Source organism: Empidonax traillii, unplaced genomic scaffold (assembly GCF_003031625.1).
Source record: "Empidonax traillii isolate 1590-97213 ecotype Southwest subspecies unplaced genomic scaffold, ASM303162v1 scaffold276:size1176444, whole genome shotgun sequence".
In the NCBI taxonomy this organism is placed as follows: domain Eukaryota; kingdom Metazoa; phylum Chordata; class Aves; order Passeriformes; family Tyrannidae; genus Empidonax; species Empidonax traillii.
In genome coordinates, this window is record NW_020955469.1 from 452,023 (window position 1) to 478,950 (window position 26,928).

The following is a 26,928-nucleotide window of genomic DNA, read 5'->3' on the forward strand; positions in this document are numbered from 1 at the left end:
TAAATACCTCAATCAATAATATTTATCCTTCTCAGAGTCAGTCTTCACCAAAAACAAAGGGAGGAGTATTTTTTGATCCTGCAGTTCAAAAAGTCAGTGCAGCATAGCAGCAGGGCTTTAATGGAAAACATAAAACACTAGAAACAGACAAAAATCGGATTATTACTCTTATTTTTCAGCCTCTTGTACAATAAGCCATGAGGGAATTCCGAGAGCTAAACTGATGGCAAAAAAAATTAGATTTCTTTCTCTTAATTGCTCAGCGGTGATGTCAGAGTGGACATGACAAATGTTCACATCTTTCATTTCTCCATCAGATAAACCAGCAACCTGGCTCTGCTCTGCCAACTTTCTGAGGATAAACTCTCAGAGCAAAGAACCCATTTCTGGTGCATCCTCTGCAGTGCAGCTTCCGAGGTGCTTTTTATCCTAACCTGGACCATCCCTGAGAAATATACAAAAAAAATATACCCTATGAAAGGTAACAGATTCAGGCAGGACCTTAAATGAGCTCATCCCAAAGAAAATCACATCAGGCAACATAAAAGGAGATGAAGAGGGTTTTCTTTTTCTTGTTTCGTATCTTCCTTAAAGGGGCAAGAGGTTTGGGATAAATTTAAAAGATGCCTTTGCAAGTGTCCAGTTTATTTTAAATAACTTGCAAGAAGAGTTATATACAAGGATGGAAAAAGAAAAGCACAACAAGCAGCCCAGGAACATTCCCAAAGGCACGCTTTTGGCATGGCGCAGAAGCTGAATTTAACAACAAATCAATGCAATATAAACAGGAAAAAACTAAAAACAAACAACACCCTACCCCCCAAACACAGACACCTAAGTATTCAAATAAAATACACAGAAAAATGCGTAACAGGCCTCATGAAAAATCCATCTGGCAATCCAAACTACTTTTTTTTTTTTAAATATGCATATGATTGAAATGCAAAAATGTAAACATGAAAAACAGACTTAAACTGAGAGAAGGTCTGTGGGCCTCTTGCATCCTCACAGGTAATATTTTAAAGAGAATTTCCACTCCCTGTAATAAGATTATTGATATTTACTGTACTACTCCAATATTTATAATGTGTAATGTGCTGCAGACCACTCCTTTCTGTGAACACAGGCTTTGGAAGTAGGCAGCCCGATCCATTTCATGTTTTCCTAAGCCTTTTAAATCAAAGTGATAGGAAATTTCTCTTTCTTTCCCATCTGAGTCAAGTTAAGCAGCCCTGAGGGGCAACTCCTCCAGCCAGTGAGGAGGACTGTAGTGGTGGAGAAGCCCTATGGAGTGGCCACTCTTCTCCAAAGTGGCCACTTCAAGGTCACTGGTTCAAGGGCTGGAAAGCCAGAAGGCCAAAGGAAAGGAAAGATGGCAAAACAAGACACATCTTCCTCCCCCCATCAAGATGTTAGGCTGAATCTTGGGCAGCAAAACCAAATATCACCGAGAATTAGGAATCAAAACATCAGACTCATCAACTTCCACTCTCACACCCGTTGCACTAAAAGGACAATCCCATCGTGCTGGAACACGGGAGCCCACACACACACACTCATCCAAGCTGCCAGGCATAGCATACACAGCACAAAACAACCAGATACCACTCACTCCTGATCCATCCAAGGCCACCATTTACGCCCTACCACAGCTCTGAGAATTTATTACTCCTCAACGCTTTGCTTTGGGGAAAGGAGAAGAAAAAAAAACACAAAAAGAAGCCCCAAACAAACAACAAACCACCTGATGCATCTTAAAATCTAGATCTGACTCAGACAGAATCTCCCCTCCAGGGACTCGTGAGGGTCACTAACAATTAATTTAAAATTCACGCACAGTGGAAACACAGTTCAATCCCACCAGTGGGAATTAAGACAAACAGCAAACTACCTGAACACAGCACGGCAGAGCACGCTCCAGATCTTCCCTCGGCCATGCAGAACTTGATGTTCTCCTGTAATTGCCTTTGCACCTGCCTGTTCGAAACCAGCAGCTTCCCAATTTCATCCTCGCTGTGTACATTTAATTTAAAGCAAAACCTGAGCAGCCACAGGAATCTTCACCTCACAGGGATCTAGTTATGAAGAATTCCAGAATACTTTGAATTAAACAAATATATATTCAGCCCAGGTAATGGCTGAAGCCATCAAGCAATAACCTGGACAGGAGGAGGGGGGAGATTTATGAAGGGAAGGAAGACACAGGCTAGTTTGCCAATAATCCCAATTAACATTGTGAGTCCACTTAATTAGCACAGTCTAAACAGCCCAGAGCCTTTTGAAGAGTCCCGTTTTCCATGGCCTGTGCCAGTGGCTGCAGGGATCCACCAGGGTTTGGATGGCGTGGCCACTTGGTAACAAGGTAGAAGGAGAATGGAGACACCTCCACAGCTCCCCTGCCCTCACTCAGCCAAACTCCTTCAGAACCTCACCTTCCCTTGACTGACAAACTATTTATTAACCAATTATCTCCAGCAGTGCTAGCCTATGATCAGGGGAAGGAAGCAAGACAGATAGATATATGCATACATCTTTTATGTAAGTGGGAAATCATATGCCCCTCTCAGGATTCATTTTGCTATATTAGTTCTCCTAGGCCCCTCCTAAAAAAGATCCTCATTCTCCTACTCAGCAGTGTAGTCCTCCTCTGTACTCGCCCCAGCTGAGTTTCTTTTTTGCCTCTCTACGTAGCAGGCCAGAGCTGTACATAGCATTCGAGATGAGATCTCGCAGCAGAGGCTTATATAATGCTATGGCACTTGTATAGCTACACTAGAAATACCTTGCCTCACATAGCTTGATGTTTTTATCATATACTAGCTGATTAAAGCATGATTAAAACCCTCCAACTCTTCAGTCACTAATGAGCATCCACTTTACAGCAGAGGGTTGTTTTCTATTAGTCCTCAAATAAATGGCTTTTCACACAAACTGTTTTAAGTTGATTTTCTGTTCCAGTTTTCAAGGTCATTCAGCTGATCCTGTAGGATACCTTAATGCTCTTGTGTATTGATACCTTCCATCGCCAGTGCTCTGGCTGATGGCACAGTAAACCCAGCAATACGGATGTACAGCAATTCCCTCCGGGAGAAGGAGCTGCCCCGGCAGAGGCAGGTGTGCAACACTCAAAGCTGCAAAGCCAGCAAACATCTGCCAACACAAACACTTCCTCGAGTATAGGGGCCCAGGAACTGGAAATAGCCTCAAGGAACTACCTTGTTGCTGTGCACTACCACTTCCTCCCAGTTCCCTAAAAACTGGGAAGGAGGGAGAGGAGAGGAGGAGCAGAAACAAAAGACTGGTTACCAGAGTGGAAAGATGGATTATCGCCACTAACCTACCATTTGTCAATCCAGAACTGTGCTGAAGACTGTAATTTTCTACTCGATGCTTTATAAGCAAGGTCAGAGGGAACAAATACTTCAATAAAAAAAATGCAAGACATCAGCAGAAGAACCCAGTCATGATCCTCAGAATCCAAAAGAGAAGGGGTTGTGTTTGCAATTAATGGGCCCAGAATAATGTGCTTCATGTCCATCAATGGAAATGGCATTTACAGTACTTAAATATCAAGACTTGAGATGACAAACAAGAAATCATGGGGAATAAAGGGCACCAACTGAATACATGAAGAAACAGCGCTCTATGAAGCAAAATAAATAAATAAATTCCAGTTTTGCTACCAGAGACCCACTGCAGCACTGCCTGGATGCTTGGAGCTGTGCAGCAAATGCCAAGCTGTGAGCTGCAGCCAGGGAACACATAATTAATGTGATTAGGAGCACACAGAGCTAGCATGCTCTGCTGACTGAAAAGCCCAGTAGCATAATTACTGTTTTCTGTACTAGCTCTATGTCTGAACAAATCTCAAAGCCTGGTTAGTTTTAGACTGCTGTGTAAACGTCAATAAAAATCCCAGAAGTGCCAGCTCATCAGCATTCTCAGGCACAGAAATGGTGGAAATATCACTGCATTTCCATGCTGTTAACATCAGGCAAGGAAGTCTTCATTCTTCTGTCTAACCTTAGAGTTTGTAATAAGGTAACATCTCCCCCAAGTGAATGCTTATTATGAAAGCTAATTAATTGCTTTCCAGTAATGAGAAGTCTTTGGTGTTCAAAGAAAGCAAAATTCACTACACAGGAATTAAACAGTGTTTATTGAAACAAAGCTCCCCCCATTTAAAGACCTGTTTCTGATTAACATCATTACAAATAAAACCAAAGAAACTGAACATACAAACATACAAAATATGTATAGGAGGAAATGTGAGCTAAAAAATCAGTCAAAAATCCATAGTATTAATTGAAGAGAAAACTAAAGCAATGCTTTGTAGTTGCCTGGATTTCCCTGGGGGATGGAGAGTCAATGCTTATCTGCCTTCCTCAGAAGAGACAATTTTGATTAATATCAGACCCATCTGACTCAGTCTATTAAACCCTGAAGGAAGGATATTCTTCAGATATAAGAGATATGTCTTTGATTAATAATTCTACCATATTGCCATTCCAAGCATTAACAACTGCATGGTACCTGTGGAAGGTGAAAGCCTTTGAATTTTATGGAAAGGAACTAACTTGTACTAATAGACCTGTTCTCCTTTGTCCATATCTGAAAGCTGGATGACACTCTTCCTCCTACCCTCTGCTGAACAAGTCAAAGTGTCAAGGTTGTCACTACTCCCTTGCAAAGAAGACAAAATGGTTATATAATTCGATTTTACATAAAGTGAGAAAGCAAAAGTTACTTCAGACATTCTGAGTGGTTTGTCTCAAGACCCTGGCAACTGTCTAGAGATTCCTCTTTAGTGCTGTCAGGAGTTTAACAGACCACAATCGTCTATAAAACAGTGGCCATCAGAGTGCACTCTTACCTACCAGGGGTGTTATTTCCAGAGAAATGCATCAAATCTCTTAGCCCACTACACTGGACTACCACGGACCATGTAACTAATGCCAAATTGTCACACACGGGGTGGGGGAAGAAGTCAACGACACGTTATCTATTGAGCTTTTCCTGGAAGTTTTTTGGGTTCAATCAGCCAGCACCGGCCTCCTCACCCCAGCTGAGCATTTCTCCTGATGTTGGCAATCAACCTCTTGCTGTACTCCCTGTAGTTCACGGGTTTGACGTCCAGTGCCGTGGCCTTAATACGAGATTCATCCTGCGAGAAGAAATTTAGCATGTAAAAGAAGAACACTAAGCACTCCAGGCATTTGGTTCTAAACTCCTTCTGCCCCAGTAACTTACTGCTCTTGGTATCTGGGTTAGCTGGGAGTGCCAACACGACTCCCAGTATGTTGTTTTCATTTGAAACCAGCCACTCTGGATGAACCTGAGAGGGAGCAGCGTGGATCCCTCCTTCAGTGCTCAACATTGACAGTATTTGTGTGATCCTTGGAAACTTCTATTCACTGTGAGCAAGGGAAACCTCTCCCCACAAACATAAGAGGAGGAAGTCACCTCCTATGGAGACAAGTCGAACTACAAAAGCCACATGCTACACTATTTGCCTTTTGGGCAATACTTACATTGTAAGTCTCCAGTTTCACTCGGATCCTGAACTCATACGTGTTGAAGTTTGCATTTTGGAACACTTCTTCAAACGCCTGCTCGTTCTGGGGGAAGGACAAAGACAGGTATCAGCTGCAGGCACTCCAGGCTCTTGTGAGCACCGTGAACTTTGAGAGCAGCTCAGCTTTTGTGGGGGTTGGCAAAACAGCGGAACTACCTGGACCACACAGGCAGAGCTGAGTCTTCCATCACGTTTTAGATGCCAAAACCATAAACCTTAAAACTTTTTAAGAAAAAAAGATGAAAGCTTCCTAGCTGCCTAAACAAAATAACATACAGTTGCACCCAATCTGCAACCCGGTGTACAGAAACAAAAATATTATAAATCTACACAAGATTCTCTCGTGGTGCCAAACTGGCTAATTCTGATTTTCTGCTGTGATCACCAACACCGACAGAGTTAACTATTTCCCCATTAATTGCCTTATTAGGCATTCTGGTTTTCTGCTTATCCATCAAGGCTGTGTGTATCCTTCACACCCTGACACAGACCTGCTCAAGAGGATGCTCTATAAAAAACGTGGATGCATGTTTTGAACATGCTTTTATAACCATTAAAAGACTCTGTCATATTTATAACATAAGCTGATTCTAATTACCATATGAACACTAAACATCATCATCATCATTTATAACAGACACTTTGTCAAAACAGTAGAAAAGGAGCAGGCAAGTTGTGGAGACTGTGAAAAAAAAGTTTATTTTTGTAAAAATGAGTTGTAAAAACCTTTACTGACATTCCAAAAAAAAACCCTGCAGCCCCATGATGATGCCGACAAGTAATTATTAATGCATTTATCTACCAGATGCACTTGACTTGATCAGTCACTCCAGCAGCAGACAGAGCATCTGATCTGGAATTGAACCCACCCCAGTTCCACTCACATTCCAAGTGTTACATCTGCTGTTTTTCACTGCATGCAGCACTATTTTACACTACACAGTAAGTCTCCTAAGGTTTAGAAAAGCACAACAAATGAAGGTGAACAGGAGTAGCTAGTTTCCCAGATTGCAGAACTCAGGCATATCCTTCCTGAATATTAAAAACCCTTCTTCTGACCATCCTATGGATTAGAAGATAAGAAAACTCACTTAATAAAGCATTTGGCTTCGCTTTCCAGCTCAGTCACAAACCATGTGAACCATTAGTGAGCTGAAAATGCCCTCAGCAAAGCAGTCACTGCTACCCCACATTACCTCCTTTGGTAACTAACAAGCCCAGTGGAGAAGCAGATGAAAAACCTTGCACATGTATCTGTGCTTAGTGTGGTCACTGGCTGTACATGAACTCAAACCATACTGTGAGCAGTGAAAAGACTCCCACCAATTTCACAAGACACTGCATCAGCTCTATCAGAGAAAAACCACTAAGAAAAGCTTACTGCAAATGCATTGAGTACCATTTTTAAAGGCTCATAAAAGTGTCAAATCAAAACCAATTTCTCCTGGAACACAAAGCATTCCCGCTCAAGGGCTCACTCCATATTATGTTCCATTTTCTATCCTCAGCCATTTCCATTAGGCAGCTCTTCAAAAGACATTACATGTTTGTACTGGTACATAGGATCTGCTGTCTCTCCTTCCCTACCCAGTTCTCTTCAGCATGAAAAGTGACTAAGAAATTTTGTTTAAACTCCAGCAGAGATTAAGCATGGCTGAAGAAAGAAAATATTGACAAGTTAAGAACGCCTGAAAATGGAAACGCAAAAGTGCAAGCACATCTAATTAGAATTCCCCAGGAAGACATCTTCCTACAGAACAGAGATCTCTAGCCTTCCTAATAGCACAGAAACTCAGCAGTCCAGAACCACAAGCTTTGTACCCCTCACCTTTGATAGCCAGAGTGCAGGAAATTTCCAAAAACCATTCCTGCATATAAATTACAGGAAAACTAGCCCCGCTTTGCAGAGGCAGAGGAGGTCTGCAACAGTGTCTGAGGGTAACATCCTCAACAATCCCTCCTGATTCATTCCCCTCCCACAGCCAAGCAATGGGTTAACCAACAACTGGGATATCTGTGGAGTCCTGGAATCAACCAGCCTTAGCCTGGGAGCACAGCAATGCTCATATGCAATTCAAGAACTTATCATGCATTCCACATCATCATTTAAAAGCATAAACAAAGCCATGCAGTTTTTATACAGTAGACAAGTAAAAAAAAAAAATCAGAAAAAGATTATTTTGGTTGGAAGAAAGAAAAATGCAGCAGAGAAGCACAGAGTGACAAAGGGAAGATAATACTGTCTGTTAGTGTTTAATGACTTACAACCTTAAAAAACTGCTCTCATCTGTCAAAGAAAGATCAGCATCTCTGCCAACAACCCATTTTACAAGTCATGGTTTTCATATGACCCACAAAGTCTCTGATGAAGTTTGGTGGGGAAAGAAGAGCCTTAGCAGAAGTGGCTCACACACATTAGTTCAAAAAGCTTCCTGCCTACTTACAAAGATACATACAAAGTGTTCTGGAACTTTTTGGTTTTGTAAACAAATTTTTGGAACACGTTAGGGATAATGGTGTCAGCAATCATTGCTAAAACAGGGTTTTTTTGCAGATTCTTCCAATCCAGGTACGATGATAAAACAGCCTGTCTTTTCTGCTGGAGTCAACACGTGTTACAGCTGTCAGTCCTCTAAGGGCTGTGGCACTATCAAGTGATCAGCTGCCTCTCAAGGTCCAGGTGATGAGGACAGGCTGAGCTCCAGCTTTCAGCAGCCAAAAGAGCTCAGAGGTAGACAGACTGACTGTGGGAGCAAGCTATGGGGGAAACCAGGCAAATCTCTGTTCTCCAGGCAGATGGCCCGTGGAAAATAATCCTGAGGAGAGTAAACAAGTCCCTGCCAAGAACTTCAGACAGAGAAGCAATGATTTGTGAACTTGAAAAAGATACTGAAGTGCAACATCTGGAGAACAACCTCAGGCTGAGCTGAGCTGGCCTGTCACCCAGAGAATGGGCAAATCAAATTCTTGACAAATTAAACAGAATATCCCTTTCTTTCACATGGCACTTTTTATGTGTTTTAATTAATGCTCTTAATTTCCACGGCAACTGCACGAACATAACCCACTGCCTTTGCCACGTTTGCTATTCACGCACACACAGGTATCCGACCATGCTCTGGTGTTCCACACAAACCTTACATCTTTCTCACAGTTGCCTTCTAAGTCAACATTACAAGAATATTTCCTTACCAGAAGGACCAAAAAAAAAAGCAACAAATTTGAGGACAGCCCAACACAAGATATGTGAAACATAGTTCAAAGTCTAGACATACAGGAGAAATGTAATAAGATAATTGACTGACCTTTTCCTTCAGTTCTCCCAGGAAAGCTGCACTTTGCCCAAGAATGAATTCTGCCGACTCTTGGAAACAAGTCACCCACTGATACTCGAGACAGTCTGCAATGGTCACCTAAAATACAACAAAAAACCAAAAGGTTATTTTGTCCAGTTGCCTATTTCTCAAGGAAGACAGAAGACAGCACCAAAAAAACTATTTCACAGCTATAGGGAGTTTCAAATTTCCAGTAATTATCAGAACCCTCTCCGCACGTACTTTCAATCACTGAGGGTGAAAGGCAGTGACTTACTACCTTTTTTTAGGCTCCACAGAATGCCACATAACCTAACACAAGTTAATACTGACAGTAGGTTGTGTCACAGGAGAAGTGGTACACAGTGGTACACACCAGTAGATACTCAGTTGTGTCCTGCTGTCACTGATGAGCTGTGAGCAAGAACAGGTAGCCCAAAACAACCACCACCAAGGGGGGACAACAGTCACTCTGCAAACTGCCTTTACTTTGTACGTATCTGAGTACTTGAGCACAAACTCACGTCACACTTTGTTGTGTTACGAGGAAAACCAGCAAAACATTCAAGGACAAGGCAGAGCACTAAAGATCAAGTGCCAGCCTCACATGCATGTCCTGGCTGCTATGACAATTAGCAGTGGGGAAATAGGAGACACGCTGTTCTGAAGGCCTTGAATGCACCCTCAGCATCCCCTTTATATTCTACGGCAATGACTCGGGTATGTAAAGTAGTTCCTAGAAGTTATCTAATAGAAGTTATTCGGAAGCAATTTGTGTTTTAGTGAGACTGCAGGGATAGCTCCCTTTTCTCTGCATGCCCACCTGGCACAGCATTATTAAGAAGCAGATACAACTGTAGTTTATTATGTGAAACAGAAAAAGGTTCAATGCTTATGGTGTAAGTGGGCATCACAATAATAATCCTCAGACAACTTTCCAAAGTAGACTCCATTAAAGCATGAGACAGAACAATACCTACCAAAAAAACTGTACTAAATATAGGTAGCAGCTGTAAAAGTGCAATTACTGCTCTCCAGAAATGCCATTTTACTTCAGTTTATCTTCACTACTGAAGAGGCGGAGGCCATCTGTACTCTGCACTGCATAGTACACTTGGAAACCAGAATCAACTGAGCTAGCATCAACTTTTTGGCACGGAGAAAAGCTCTTAATTGGAGCACTAGGAAAACAAACTGCTAATCAGCTCAATGAAACATCCCTTGCACTCAGGTACGGCTCACAAACCACCTAAACAGCCTCTAACCCGCAGGGCACCGCGGGCAGACGGGCGGCACCAACACCCCGTTCCCAAGAAGATTTTCCGCTTGGGCTGTGCGGGGAACGCGGCAGGACACGCCCTCTGCTCCAATCCACGCACTCACCAGGAGCATCATGCGGTACTTGAAGTTGGGGAACTCACGGTCGCACTTCTCGCAACGGTAGAGTCCATTTTGCTGGTCTATCACTTTCTTGTTGCAGTCCTGCGAGGGACATGCCTGGTACATGCAGTTCTCCTTGCGCAGATGTACGATTGTGCCCACACAGCTAAAATAATCTGCCTAGGAGGGGTGAGCGTGCAACATTAGCCTCAAAATACTCAATGTTTTCCAATTCTGAATTAGCTACAAAAGCAAGGCACCCATACTTGGATATTTAGGATTAGAAAGCTTAACAGCTATGGATTACTGGGAAACTGTAAATCAACCCCTCTGTTGCAATAATTTTCAGGCTTCCATTATGTTAATAAAGCCCCTACAGCAAGATTATTTTGTGTTTCCATTGCAGGAAACTCCAATTGCTAGGTTTTTCTTTAGATAAAGCATATTTGATTCTCCATTGTGTCTGTTCAAATCTCCACTTTTTCACAGGATTAAGATTCTGCACTTTCCTACGCTTCTTTCGGGAACCAATACAAAAAACAGAAAGCCTATTGTGTAGTGTTACAGATAAGCATTTGATTAAACTATAGCCTACAGAACAAAATACCCACTCACCACACTAAAATAATCATCATAATGGTTTAAGACCACGGTCAAGTCTTTCAGCAGAAAAACAGAGGTTGCTCAAGAAGCATGTGCAAAAATTGTCACAGAAAAAGGCTGAATTACAGGTAAAGTGGAAGTGTTCAAGGCCAGATTAGATGGGACCCTCAGCAACCTAATCTAGGGGGTGGCATTCCTGCCCACGGTGGGGGAAGTTGGAACTAGATGATATTTAAGGTCCCTTCTGACCCAAACCATTGTATTATTACCAAAGATTTTTTTTCCCATGGATAGAAGCTCTTGTGCAGCCCAAATGAATAAGCACTTAAGTTTGGGGGGAAAAAAAAAAAAAAAGTTAAAAATAAGTCGAGAAGCAGTATAAGCCTGGAGAGGCTTCTGGACTGGAAAGCCTGAGACCTGGGGTTTATTACCAGCTCTTCTATTGACCAAGCATGCACCCTTGAAAACCACTTCCTCCTAATGCACCTGTTTCTCCCAGAACACTCTGTTTATATGAACATCTTTGGGGTGAAAACATCCCCCCTCCATTTACACAAGGCTTAGAATTCCTTTGCCAACACAGTATCATGTTGCATCAGCAACAAGCCTGAATTTATTTGAAAAAACAATAAAATTATTTAATAGCATAAATTCCAAGAGAGTTAAGCACATACTGCTCAACACCTGGACCACTTCAATAAGCAGAATACCTGCATAAAGTCTAGCTTTTTTATTTCATCCCCAATACACAAGGCTTGTACTAAGTGGCCCTGCTTTACCTTATCTCCTTGTCCCAAGTTCTCAGATTTGGCTTCAAACAAAGTTTTCCAGTTGGTATTTGCTCCAGCTGCTGGCCCACCCCTCACATCAGAGATCGAGGCACATTCCAGCAGCTGCCCCTCAGAGTCAAACCTGGAACCACAGAGATGAACTTCTATTTTTGGACCATACAGACTTATCAAAAGCTTACGTTTATTTTCATGTACTCGATACATGAGGGATTTTTTATCAATGATTGCAAAGGAAACAATTACAGTAATATGTGTATATTGCAAACAAAAATAGCATTTCAGAATAAGTTAATAGTCTGACTTAATTAGCACTGTATTTTATAAACCCACAAAAGGAGGACAGCTTTGTTCTATATAACTGCAATTTGTTTGCCAGCTAGTGGTCAAACCATGCACTGCACACTTCTTAGAGGCAGGCAGATAACAAGATTTAAGGGCATCAAGATATTTCCATAATTAAAATTAAATTACATGGTACCATTATCTTCGCAGCAGCTTCGAAAGAAAAAGCAAATAGCATTGAAAAGATTATGCTTCCTCTGTTAAAATAAGAAAGCACAGTTCTTCACCAAAAGGTTTGTACTGCCATCCCATTGTGATGGGCTTTGTGATTTCAGAAACACACCAACAAGGCTCAAAAATTGAACTTAATTAAAGTGTGACAGTAATAGCAGAGACCCACAATCAATTTTATCTTAAACAAGCTTCTGAAGCATGGGAGAACCACAGCTCAATGACAAATAGAGGATGCCATTTATTTTATCCATGTTTGGGTGATGTAACCAGAACCTAAAAAAAACCAGGATTCACAAATCTGATGCTGTTGGCACTTAATCTTATTCACACACACACACCACATCTCACCATATTTGTAGTTACAGCAGACAATTAAATAACTACCTACAGGAGATGCAGCAAACCAAAAAATCACTTTGTTTTCCTCACCATAAAATGTTATTTTGCTATCTGAAAAGTATCTGGTAGGGACTAGACATGGAAGACGTCAAATAGTCCCTCCATACCAACTGAGTGCGTATCAGATTCCACACAATGGAAAAGCCTGTGGAAAAAAAAATACTGTTCCCTCAGATCATGCCTCAGAAAGTGGAGCTGGTCAAGCCTGATTTCATGCTGCCTTCCAAGGCTTTGGGTCAGCATGCACTACTCCGATTTCAATTTTTCAAGGTCTGTCATGGAATTAAAAGTTTTTTGAATTGAACAACTTAAGAAGGACAGCCTTCCAGACTCTAAAGGCTTCCAAGCAAGAGAAGGTTCTATAGCCTTGGAAGCCATATCCTCTGCCACCTTTCCTCAGTGCTATAAAGACTGTTCAAGTACAGAGAAAGAGAATAAAACAAATACTCTGCAGTAGGTTGAAATAAATCAACATAAACACACTCATACCATCCTCGGAGTTTAAAAGCCTCTGGGCTATCGGGGTTGATGACAACTGTACTCGAGGACAGGACAGACAGGCTTCTACCACCAAAATCAGAGACTCTGGCTCCTTTGATGGCAATCACAGGTTGTCTGGAGCCATCAAACTGTTCAGCCTGCATGTGTGAAAAAACAGAGAGCATTAGCAGCTCGTTACAGTAAAGGTAGTGAACTTGTGCTCGTAATTCACAGATCAAAACTATCTCGAAGGTATCTAAAAGGTGAGATTTTGAATGATGTCATTAGGAGTTTAAGCAAAGGCAGCTAACAATTAAAGGTGCAATCCTAACACCACGTTTCCTGGGGAACCAGAGAATCCTTAAGTCACACCATCGGTTTGTTAGAAAGGATTGGTCCCTTCCATTAGCAGTTTTACACCAGGATTTCAGAAGGAGAGAAGGGTTATGGGAGCGGAAACAGGAGAAATTATTTGGTCATATTAGACTCCTCAGGAGATAAAACAACTTGCTCAGTTTGACTGAGCCAATCATGTCCATTCTACTAGCACTTAAAGAGGAGAGAAGCAGCTATGCTGACCAAACATTTTTTCTCTATTTTCCATTTTCTGTTTTTTTCTCATAAAGCTGCTTTAATGCTGTTCAGCTGCCATCAGTTTGTTATCTGAGTAGTCTGATACTACCAAAGAACGTCGTGGCATGAGTGAGGTTTTAAAAGGCACAGGTTTCCTGGACCCCCACACCACTCAGCAAGCAAAGGGAAGATCACGTGCCTAAAGATTACAAACAAGCTGGAGTTCAGTAGCATTCACTGTATCCAGGAGATGCAAAAAGAACAGAAAACATATCCCAGCAGTCATGGTAATGACTGTTATAAAGGACATAGTGATTCTAACCCTAACTGTGCCAGCTGCAAGCCACACATCACTCCCCCTCAGTGCTTGTTGAGGTCTCTATTCTGCAAGCAAGCAAACAGATTTGATTTTGTAAAATGCAGACCCTGATCTCTCTGTTGGATGTTATGCCAGGAATTGAATACCAGTAGTCTCTCCTATAACAACCTGGTTCAACCTCAAGACTTTGTGATACTGAACTTCAAGTTTACTTCATTTATATCAGCAGATGGTTAATGGTGTGTAGGTACCTACAATATCAGCGCACTTGATCATTTAGCCATAAAGCATCACTGTCAAGCTGGCAGGATCACTCCCATTTTATAGACTGGAACATAAATCCCTAAGTATCTATAACAGCAGTGGAAAACAAAGTAGCCTGTTAAAAAGATAAGGAAGCAGTTTACTGCAACTATTCGAACTTTCACGTTCCAAGGCTCTGATGCTTTAAACTCCTAATCTGAGATAGAGCCTCTCAACCCCCTCATTACGCAGCAATTTATGCAGGGTAACGCGCATCCCACCCTACAAATAAAAATTCATCTCAAATGAGACAGCCATAGCCACCAGGCTTTTCCATAATCAAACTGCAACTCATACCTTTCCTAAACCAGGAGCCCGTTACCTTCAGTGGTTTGGCTTGAGACATAATGTCTGCAGTTGTTCAGAACACATTAGTCAGATCATGTCAGCAGTTTGTCAGAGAAAGGTTAAGAACATCACACCTGAATGCAACCAGACAGTCTTTCACCTTCTCTCGGCCCCTGATCCTTAAAAACCCAGGACTGTGCGAGTACTGTGCCCATCTCAGATGACAACAGCACCCCCTCACCCTACACAAAGGAACCTTTGCTTAAGAACAGGTAAGAGAGCACATACCTCATTTCCCCACAGCGTAGCTGTCACCAGCTTCCCTGATGTATCCATCAGATGCACGTTCCTCTTTGAAACCTCCCTATTGTTAGCTTTCACTGTAATTTTAGTGACATCTTCATAGCTCTTACAAATTCCAATTACGTCTGAAAAACAGTTACAATTTACTTAGAGTTACTCAAGGGTCACAATTGGGGAATACAGGATCACAAGAGAAGAATTCAAACCTACTGTCAGATTTTTACCTTGTATCCTAGCTCCCTATTCAAATGAAATCTGATATGGAAATTAAGTGTATTATGGTAGGAATGCTCCACTACAGAACTCTTCAGTGCTTTAATTTTGTTGACGCATTCATTAAGATATTCATGAATGCAAAGCCTCACCACATTAGAGAGATCAAGGCATTGTACTATCTTTTCCCATCACATTCTGTCAAAGGACTTCAGTCCTGATCATGTAACACACACTCGCTGTTAAATCACAAGCAAGAGCTTTCAAAGTGACTGTAACACAATGAAGCAACTGGCTCATGCCTTCACGTAGCCCCACAGCCTTAAGCAACGTAAACAAGCCTGCATGTTTGGGTACTAAGAGCTAATACAAACCCCTCTGCACTCCCTAAAAATACACCATTTTTAGTATTACAGCTCTACCTTTAAAATTCCCAGCTGAATGTCTCTGAATCACAGGCATCTTGTGCCTCTGAAACCTGAGAACCCTCACCCCCACCCAAGCCTCTGATTTTTCCGGAGTACTCTGCCCAACAAATTACAGAAAAACAAACCTCCAATACTTCACAAAGCAAGCCAAAACAGTCATGCAACTTGGACTTGGATGCCATGAATTATGCCAAAATCACTACAGAGATAATTAGATAGTGAAAGAAAGCAAGACCACAGAAGGTATGAAATGCACACGTGCTGAGCAAGGACGTTTTTCTTTCAGCCCTTTTCTGTGGAAAACAATGATTGTAGTACAATAAACAAGTATCATTTGCCATCTTTAGTCTGAAGCACAGGTTTGAAGAAAAATCATTATATATTGTTAGAGAACGGGGCAAGGACATCTAAACAGGAAAACTGTCTGAGATATTTTTAATGGTAACCATCACTGGACAACTTCAACTAAGAGATGGCAATACTCAAAGCACCACATGCTCACTACCTGCCCAGTATTCAGGACACAAATATAAAACTTCAAAGCTTTAGAGTTTGCCATTTTTCTACTTAGACTGACCAACAATCGAGTCTTTGGGTGTGTTCTCCAAGTCAGAGATGGATACAAAATCAAACTGAACAGATGGAAGATGCTGGGCATCATCACAGGGCACAACTGAAGTCTCGTTAGTGAATGTAATCTCATAGTCATTCTTAACAGCTGTATATTGCTTGTTAGCAGTCTTCAAATTGCCTTTGGTAAAATAATACACCTACAGGAGAAAGCAACGAAACGGAGGATATTATCAGTAGTCAGAGAAAATAGATTGTGTTCACCTTTAAAAATCCTTGCTATGCTGAAGTTCCTCTTTTCTAGCTCCTGTCAGTCTAGGAAAGCACAAAGATACCATACCTTGTTCAATTCAATGAGTGGAAAGAACTTGTCTGCTTGATCGTTGAATGCAGTAGCTCTAATCTCGCCCTGCAGGAAAACAGGAGAGCTGGTCAGGACTGAAATTTGGCATGAAAAGAGATAAAAAAAAAAATAAATCTTTGCAATGTTAAGTGGCATCAGCTCTGCAGACACAGTGGGGTCTGCCAGGCTTGCTCCAGGCATGTGAGAAACAAACAACATTCTCTTCACATTTGTAGTTATAGCTAAAATGACATATTCTACACCTGACAATCAAATCTCACATTCAAGTCTCATTAGTATATCTACTGCTTCAGAATAAAAGGCATAAGAACTACATCTATCATATATACACCTCTGAAAATGCCAGCAAAACTGGGCATTGATAAAATAAATTCAAATAGACCCCGCAGCTCCACAAGTTAGCATGCAATGTATTGTGATGGCTCCCACTCAGACATAATGTCTTTACGTAAGAATTAATAACAATTATACACTTACTGGATATAAATACTGTTTTTTGAAAAAAAAAAAAAATTGAATACAGATAGTATGCAGAGAAAACAAATGCCTGGTGACAACACGTTACTTTATTAACCTCACATGTTATACTCAATATAATCTAGCAGAATCTTGTTTGTTTTCACGACAGAAGGCTGTAATTTGATAAGAGGTTTGACAAACTGCAAGTTTAGTTAGATTAACCAGATACCATTCCCCCAACAAACCACAGAGGAAATTTCTTAGCGCTGCAATAATTTGTACTCTTGATTTCTTCATGAAAATTGAAAGCTTGTAACTTGGAGGCAACGCTCCTCTCACTCCCTGTTCTGTAAGGTGTAGCTCAGCAAGGATGAAACGTCACTCCCAATCTACAGGAAACTACCACAATGCTCAATATTAGATTGTCAGTTTGCATAAACAACTATATTTTGAAGCTGCAAAAATCCAGTCACACGCTATAGACTTTGATGAAAAATAATCAGTAATGCTGCACATTTAAGACCCCATTCTGGATAAAAACTGGCACGTTGATGCGCAACTTAATGAATGCAGGGATGCAAGTTTCTGTAGCAATAAAAAAAAATCATTTCCTATAATACACTTTATTTCCCCTATTCTGTCTTTATGAAGGGTTCATCAGCATCTGGCATGCATTATCTTTGTCTTAACACATGACACTTACGCTTTCATCAACCAGCTCTATGGAAAAGAGCTTTCCTTCACCACGGGAGTTGCTCCACGTGCGGATCTGGCCCTTTTGGGTAACACGAGCACAAATGGTCCACCTGAAATCGTGCAAGAAATCACTATTCTGTGTCCTTTTTTTTTTTTTTTTTAAGAGGCTGGATTGACAAACCCTTGGAACCAGAATGTCACCATCTAAAAGTCAGAATCTTCCCACTGCTCCTCAGCAACTCTACCTGCTCTCCCCCTGCTTTCTATTTTAATGGCCTAGACTGTTAAAGGCAGAATGTTATAGAGAAGGCAACAAAGCAGCCATAAAGTATCATAATAATAGTGAACAATCCTTCTGCATAGAAGCAGACCTCAAATCTTTTACTCTTCTAGGGTACATTTCTCACACAGCAGTTTGCCTGTTCTGAAAAGCCACACTAGAACTCAAGAGCTCAATTATAGGATTCGCATTTAACTTGGGTAATCAAATCAGTTTGCATAACTTAAAAATGTCATTCACTAAATAATTACATCCTCATGCTTTTCAACAGCACAGTAGCCAAAGTGAATAGCTTACTGAGCTGTTTTGTCATTAATTTACCCAAAAGAAGGCTGCTTTAGGGAAAAAAACCAGAGAAGTCAATCGATTTTCAACTAAAATATTAAAAACCTATCAAGCTCAGCAGGGCAGCTGCACCAAGACAATGCCAAGGCAAATCTCAGATTGTTGATGCAATTTAAAAAGATAAAAAAAAAAAAAAAAACACTCTCCCCCTCCTCCAAACAAAACCTCAAACAAGAAACAAACAAACAAAAAAACCCAAAACAAAACCCATCAGCTGTTTCTATGGAGTTTTTTTTAATTTCTCTGGGTGGTTTTGCGGCTATTGTTGGGTTTCTTTGTTTGAACTTAAGCAATAAAGTCAAAAGAACTCAATGAATAATTTGACAGGGATTCACACACAAAAAAGCAAGAAGAAACTATTGTTCCCTCATGCCTGTGACATGAGTAATGCCTGGAAAACCAGGAGAACTCACTTGGACTGGTATGGATTCAAGCTGGCAATTGGCACCACTTTGGCCTGGGACCCTCCTGGTGTCTTCACTGCACTGGGAGCACTTGCTTTTCCAAACTGGTTGGAGGGAGCGTGGTACTTGGGAGCAGCAGGACCTTCCAAAAACCACAAAAAAGCAAAAAGAATTTCAGTCTTGCACACAGAAGCTGGGCTAAAACCAACTCACAGTGCAAGGTCAGGCAGAACTTCTCCCACCATGCCATGGGGAGCCACACAGATGGTGAAGTTCCACTGAACACTCTGCTCCTGGTCACAAGTATTTTCTAGGCTGCAAAATGCTACAGAAGAGACACTCTCAGCCTTTAGAGCACTTGCACTGGAAGTGGAGATGTGTCCAGAGTCGACTACTTAAACACAGTTTAAGTGGGAAGCCAACTACTTGGCAGTAAATTCTCTAAAATAAAGGAATCACAGAAATGTTTGGGTTGGAAGGGACCTTAAAGACCATCTCGTTCCAAACCCCTGCCATGGGCAGGAACACCTTCCCATTTTCAACCTGGCTTTGAAAACTTCCAAGGATAGGGATGGTACACTGAGTGTTAGACCTGCCCCACCTGGGGGAATAACTAAGACATGGTACCCCATAATCACAGTTTTCTGACATAAAGGGATACTGCTAGTTCCAAACTCAATCTTGTCAATGTATAAGCACAAAATTCTTATAATCAGCTTTAAGTAAGGAAGGGGAAGCTTGTTTTCTGCTGCAAGTTTCTAAGCAAATGTCAAGATTTTACTATTTAAAAATACTTCTTAAACACAGGGGTAAAGAATACAGAGACAAGTTAAAGCAGTACCAAGAGTTAGAATTGACAACTTTTTAGCTCAAAAAAAAAAATCAGTCTACAGATTGACATTTAAATTGACTGCCTCTTTCAGCATCTCACTGAAATCTTGAGCAAAAAAACCCCACACTTCTAGATATACTATCAAGTAAATTCAGTCCTGCACCACCTAAACTGTTTGGCCTCAATATCTCATCATCAATACCACACTTGTTGGCCAGCCACAAACTGCAGCCTAATTTGTGTGACCACAGGATGAAGCAGTGTAAACCGAATAAAGTTGTTTCCTTTCTATTTTTCCCCCCTTGGGGAAGAAGAGGGAAGTGAAACAATTTTTTTTTTTCCCCATTTTACATCCAGGTGTGCAGTAGCCTCTTGAGATAATTCACCTTGTCAAGCACGGGTTACTCTTAATGGAGCATTTCTTGTGCGACACCATTACTGAAAGGATTCTATTTAAATTCAAGCTGTAGTTTCTCACTGCACAAATGGAAGCCAGAATTCCTGCCCAGGATTACTCTTACCTGCTACTGACAAACTGCCATTTTGTTGCTGGGGCTTGCTGGGTGCTGGGTTTGGGGTTGGAGCTGCAGGTCTCTGCTGCCCTTGCCCTGGTAATCAAATGAAAAAAGACGATAGAGTAGGGAGAACAATAATTAAAAATACCCTTCAGCCTTTTAGGAAATAAGACTTGCATGAAAAAAAAAAAAATTAAAACATAGAGAATATGCTAAAATTCAGGTATTATAAGACATAGCAGTAGCAAGCTATCTGTTGAATGCTACCATGGAGGAATTTCAGTCAGATCTTTTTCCTCAAGCAACTGCTTCCTACTTGGAAAGAATGCAGGGCTGATGGTGATTTAAAAGGACAGCCCTGAAGTAATCTTGACAACTTTTCAGTGTTTATCGGCTGCTATTGCTCTGACAGGTAGTTTCTGTTACTACCTAACAGTTGAGATAAAAACTGTAGAGAATTCTGCCTTAAAAATCAGAAAAGGCCCAAAATCCACTGGGTAAAGTCAAGCCTGAAGTTAACTCAAGACAAAGAAAACACCTGCTGTATCTTATTTCTGAAATATGGAGATATTTAACATGGGGGTGATGGAGTTATCACTTCAGCATCCATCAGGGCCCCTCTTGGCACACAGCAGTACATTGCTTAGGGAACAAACTGATGCCATAGTAAGTCTGCATCATCTTTTTTTTTTTCCCCCGACTCCAGGGCTTTTACTTGCCTTAAATCGATGATAAATTACAAGAGAAAGAGCACACGGCCATATCTAGAGAAAAAAGTACATTAAAAGACTAATGTACCATTCAAAAATTGAATTCCTTTACAGAATAATTTGCTTCTAGATGAGAAAATATCCGACATTTTTGTCCCTTTGGACACAACTAAATCTTAAGCCATTGGTTTGCAAGAAGATTTAGGTCTGAGCAGGCAAAGCCTCCCTGATTTGGGATGTGAGGAGGAAGATGGTCAGGCAAAGTGGAAAAGAAGGTCAAGCCAAGCCTATAAACACGAGGAAGAACAAAAGCAGAGAATCCCACGACAGAAGGATGGCACAAAACTATGGCAAAGGAGCAGAAGCAACACAAGGAGACCCTGATGTGGCGTTGCCCGATGTTGCACAGCCTACAGAGGTAGCCTTCTGGTTATTTTTAACCCAAAACAAGGCCCTTGCACAAAACCCAATCTGCTCCTCTAACTTGCCGCAGTAGAGTTACATCGGTGAACTGGTGACAGAAGTCTCCCTGGCAACAGCATGACGTCAAACAGCAAAATGTGTATTTACTGCAGGTTCCACTAGATGGAGGAGCCAGGTCTCACCCTCACTCAGTGACCTCAGGTGCTCAGGGGGTCAGCACTCAACAGCCAAATTCATTTTGTGCAAGAGAAGGCAGAAAAAAACCCAACAAAACACATTAAGAGAAAATTATGTTTGGTCAGGGAAAGAATATTCAGGAAGAACAGGAATGTGCATATGAAACAGCAAGAGGTTTCCTTGCTACTTTTGTTCCAAATATGTTCTTTTTCGCTAGGAATTTGTAATTTTAAAAAAACAACCACCAGAAACCAAACCAAAGGCCACCACATACATTAGAACACTTGTGTGTTATGAAACACAAATTCGCATTTTAATGGCTTCCTACCCACAGCAGAGTGTTTCTCAACAGAGTAAGAATAAATTCACACATCTGTGCATGTGTTCAAATACAGAAGCTGCAGAAATATCTCTCCAATTTTCTTGCTTGTAGAGCCTAGGGACTCCTAAACTGTGATTTTTGGTGGCTGGTGGCCTACAGATCACTTAAAGTGCTCACAAAACCGACGAGACTGCCTGGTTTTTGCTGTTAGTTTTTATTAGCAGGAGGTGGAAAAACCACTTGAAATAGCTGATCACATTTCTGCCGTATACAGTGGGTTAGGCAAACCCGAGACCTTTAGCTGAAGCTGCCCCACAGCCCACTCAAATGTAATAACCACGTTACAGGAGTCCTCTGCTGCCAATAATTTGTTACCAGGAGGTTCTGCCAGGGTGCCGTGACCTGCCCCAGAACCGAGCAGCAGCATAGAAGGGAGGGGAGAAAAGGGATGAAAATGGACTTTGAAAGAGCTCACACCTAATCACAGAGGTGAGCAGAACAAGAATAAAGAGTTCAAGTGAATGTAGAAGTAGATCAACATTTCAACACTGAAAGATTAATGACAGAAGTTAAACATAAGTAGCAAGTAATTGTCATAGGGAAAAGAAAGTCCAGCATTGGAGTAACTTGAATGAGATTAATGACAGTAATAACGCAACCATCTAGTTTTCAACAAGAACTAAACTGCTCAGTCTTAATTTTCAATACTATTATGAAATGCTGCCTGAAAAGTTTTTATGATTTGTAATAAGAAGATTGTGTCTCCAGCTTCCTTGTTAGGCAGATTAACCACCTACTGCTCCTGCGTAGAGTGGCCAAAAGCCAGCTTCTCACCCCCCTGGGTCCCAGTGTGCTATTACAGTCTAGGAAAGAATATTCCTTAATCCTAAGTCTGGCAGTTTGAGATCTGTATTTCAAGCAAAACCAAAAGAAGGACTAAAGACCTATTTTTTAAATACCTGAACTTTTTTTTTTTTTAAATGGAAACCACAAAGTACATTTAAGACGTTTGTTCTGCGTTAGCTGAGCGTTCCTCAGAACCACCATTTCTTAATATATATGGGAACTTAAAGAATCTGCAACTTGAAATGCACCTCTGCCATTGTATCAAGGCCTTTGTGACAAATCTGGCAGCCTGCAGAGCAGCAAGGCTGGGTTAAGCAGACTTAATATCAACTATTACCATCTTCTGTAACAGAATCCTTATTTAGTACCAAATAAAAGGTTATGACGTCTGCAGAATAACATCAGTACTAAAATGAGATACACACCACATCAATTTTGGCATCGCTTAACTATCTAGTGCAAGCCCACACTTACTGTGACCACAGACCTGTGTCATTTCCAAAAGCTTTTAGATTTGAAACCTTCACTGCCGAGTACTTTTGCAAGCCCAAATGAAGAACACAACTCTGATCAGAGTAATGGTAATTTTACCAAAATTTATAGTCTTAAAGGTATATTTTCAGCTCAGTTCTGTCAGAAACCACGTTCTCAGTCGTTTCTAAGCAACAATATAACTGAAAAACACTATAGTTCACAAGCTCTTGTATCACATAGGCAGGGAAATGGGAGAGAGGCACAAAACAGTCTGCTCAGTAGCTATTCTGAAAATCTTGGTCTCTACAGCAACTGTGGGATTAAACCATAAAATCTGAGATGTCAACACATTTTTTAAACAGCAATTAGCTAAGTAACTATCAAAGGAACAAAGGATTCTTTGGGCTCATTTAACAAACGCCCCTCTAATTCCCTTGGAAAAAGAAAAGTTAATGAAGAACGATGTCTTTGCCTTTGCAGCAAAGCCTAATTCCTACTTCGACTAGTAAAGTAGATTTTTAACCAGATCATCAGTGTACCTACCACCACTGTTTGCCCAAAATATCCTACACAAAACTCTTGCCACCAATATGTGGGACCTTAGTAATAAAAACATAGATTTGCATCTACTAGACAAAAAAATGCTTCAAGAATGGATATTTGCTATTAAATTTCAGCCATTATCTGTATATACATCACTGACAGAGCTGTTCAAGTACTTTCTTTATGTGATTATTATTCTCCCTCTTTTTTAAAGTTCAGAACTGGAAGAACAGAACAGACCTTTGAGTGTATCTCAGGGGGAAAAAAGTGTCTTAATCTAAAAAACATTTGCATGAGAAGCACAAGCTCAGCATGTGAAAAATGAAGAACACAGCTGCTTATGCAAAAGAACAAAACTGAACAGATTAATGACAGGTCAGGTTAAGGTTCACCCAGTGCATCATCCTTTTTGGGACGGCAGGCTAGGAATGGCTGCTTAGGGAAGTCCGTGCTGGCCGTGTTTCCATACCAGTCTCTCGTCTATGTACTTGAATCAATCTAAGTTTTAGTGCTTCCTGCACCTAACATCCATGCAGAGGATGTATTGTTATGTTTAACAGCCTTTAATGGATTTCTCTCTCAAGTCTAATTGCTTTTTGAACCTGTGCCAATTTCTGGCACCCACCTCAACAAGTTCCATGATTTAACTGTGCAGTTCGGGGGTGCGGCGCAGCCTTTGTTTTAAAACCACTGCCTGATAATATGAGAACTAAAGAGCATCAGATGAATGTAGGAAAGAGAGAGAGAGGAGATTCATCATTCTTTATTCATCCCCCTCCACGCCATCTTATACTTTTATAGATCATTATTCCATCTTCCTCCTGCTGCTTTCTTTCCAGACAGAAGAAATTATAATCTATTTGATCACTCATTATGAGGAGACATAAAATTGCTTCCGATTACTTACTGGAACTCGAGGCAGAGACCACTAACATATAATAAAAACTTGTCAGTGTTGTAAGGTATAGATACTCCCAACACCATGGGGAGACTGAAGCTTCAGCCACAGTGTAGAGTTTATTAAAATATGAACAAACCCTATTTTGTGTTACACAAATAAAAAGGATTTTCAAGGTCTGAACATGTCTGTTCCATGCATAAGGAAATGGGCCACGTTTCTCCACTGTCAAAACTGCTTTTATTAAGTGGAAGAAACAGGACAGCTGGAAGGCTCTCAGAGCAGATAGGAAGGTATTTGCTTACTGACACTCACCTTCATTGTACGGCTGTGGATTGCCAATAAGCCCACCAACCTCATTGGCAGTTTGCAGAACATTTACATCCATCAGTATAACCACTCTCCTACAAGACAAAACAGACAGCAACAAAGGTTTTCACCCCCTCTGCAAGTCCATCAGACTCCTTTGCAGCAGGTAAGAGAACCAAACATTAGAGGTTGATTCCTTGCACGAAGGATCTGGAAAAGCTCTCCATTGTCAACTTAGCCCTCTCTCTCGAGGGACAAGTAGGCTTGAAGCAGTATCACAATGCATCAAGGACAGATGATGACAGGTACAAAAATAGCTTGAAACAACACTGTGTTTTGAAAGTATCAAAACCATAGCAGGTTTTACAAGAGAAAATACCTTCCCTGCTCACTAGTTGTTGTGTTCTTCCCACAAAAAACGCTGAATAAAAAGAATACAAACCTCGGTTCGTATCCTGCTAGACATATACACAGTTTTTCTGTAATAACTTCACCTGGATCCCGTCTCGTTTTGCAGTATCCTATCCCCTCAAAAGTTTTCTCCTCTCCTATATCCTCGAATTTTAATAAAGGACTAGATTCCACAACACCTAAGTAACAAGATACCTTCGCTGTTTCTTTTCCACAGCAGACAATTCTAAGTGAATATTAATGAACTGTACTTAAAGATTTAACACAGATACCTTCCATCTTTCAGGCTGTTGACGATGAATCTGTTAACCTGGCAAACACACCGGGCTGACAAGCGCTCGTCTTCCACCAGGGGGTTCAGCTGTGTTGCCAGCATGAAGGCTGCAGGAACAGAGGGAAAACATTCAAACAACTTCCACATGCCAGCCCTAAAAGGGGCTGCCATGGCTGGACACAACTTTTCCAGCCAGTCAAGTATTCCCCTGGATCTACAACGTGCTCCTTTTGTTAAGACATAGAAAAGAGTGCAACTGCTACCAAGTCACCAAAACTGAGCATAAATTACTCTGTGTGTATTCCCCACACTTCAGTGCAGTGGTAGCTAGAATGATTATACATCAAAGAAGCGAGAAAAAGATTAAGCTAAATTACTTTAAAACCACTGTCACATGTATAGGTTTCTATATTTTCATTTTACATTCTAGCTTAAAGCTCACAAAGGAAGTTCCAGAAGACAAAGATTTCACCTAAATGATATCATGCAGTTGCACACTTCAGAGTCTGTGGCCCAGTATAAGCCACGTTCTCCTTCAATATTCGTTCCATCACTTTGCACCCAATCTGGAAACTTTATCACAATCAGCATCTCCACACTTGAAAGAATCTCACTGCAGCTTGTCATACTCACAGGACAGTGTGTTAACCCCATCACTCATCAGCACCCTGTAACGTGGGGGCCCAGTTCCTGTAGCAATAGCTCTTGTATTCTGGGGGAGGGGGAAAACCAAATTACTTTTTGTCATTTGTTCAGAAAGTTTTCAAAACCAGAAAGTGACACGGTCAGCAAGTCGACTTATCTATTCAGCTCCTTTTTTTGAGCGCTAATACCAATGGCACAGCCCAAGTAATATAAAACAAAATTAGAAGAGTTAAAAGGACGACAGCCTGGCTCGGCTTCTCCGCAGAGGGAGTTTGGCTGCACTCAGGAGCCCGCGGGAAGCACATGCAGACATGGAGGGACTGGGACAGGAGGGGAGGGACAGCACTCACGACGACTTGCAGCACGGGCTTGGAGACGTTCTCCCCCTGCATTATGGCCTGGAAAATGAAAGGAAACGAAATGTAAGAGACCCTCGGAGAGGTTCCACCACCCCCCTCGGGAACGCCCGAGGCCCGCAGCTACAGAACCGCAGAACCCAGGCGGCTGGAAAAAACCTCAGACCGTCGAGTCGAACCCATCACGGGTTGTACCCCCAGAGTTGAGCGGGAACTGCGGTGGAAGGGCCTGAGTGATGCGGGTATGGCTGTCACCGCTGCACTCGGCCGGGCCTGGCACTTCGCCTCCCGGGACCGGGCCTGGTTCTCCCCGCAGGACCGAGCCGGGCGCGGTGCCCAGGCCCGGCATCCCCTCCCACCCCCTGCCAGGACCAAGCCCGCCGCAGCGCCCCCCGAGCCCCCTCACCGCGATGGCCCCCTCGCTCAGCCGCACGCTCATCGTGCCGCGTCCGCCGCTGCCGCCAAATCCTCCCGCCGCGGCCACCGCGCCCCTTCTTTCCGGCGCGTCCTTGCGTCAGCGCCGCGCGTCACCCGCAGCTCAGCGCTTCTATTGGCCGCCCGGCCTGTACGGCGGAAGCGTTCCCGGAATT

The 26,928-nt window shown here is 41.8% G+C and overlaps 1 protein-coding gene across 1 annotated transcript; it reads right to left on the reverse strand.

Moving 5' to 3' along the window:
- Positions 1-4,136: 4,136 nt before the first annotated feature.
- RPA1 (replication protein A1) lies at positions 4,137-26,818 on the reverse strand. The gene is made up of 17 exons (XM_027890018.1): positions 26,745-26,818; positions 26,333-26,380; positions 25,971-26,049; positions 25,336-25,444; positions 24,659-24,747; positions 19,957-20,043; positions 18,613-18,745; positions 17,582-17,684; positions 16,396-16,464; positions 16,063-16,255; positions 14,830-14,969; positions 13,068-13,216; positions 11,652-11,784; positions 10,273-10,449; positions 8,881-8,988; positions 5,532-5,618; positions 4,137-5,164 (listed from the first exon to the last, which is right to left on the reverse strand). The coding sequence occupies exons 1-17, from the start codon at positions 26,775-26,777 to the stop codon at positions 5,057-5,059; spliced, it is 1,845 nt and encodes a 614-aa protein (XP_027745819.1). The 5' UTR covers positions 26,778-26,818; the 3' UTR covers positions 4,137-5,056.
- Between the last annotated feature and the right edge of the window lie 110 nt (positions 26,819-26,928).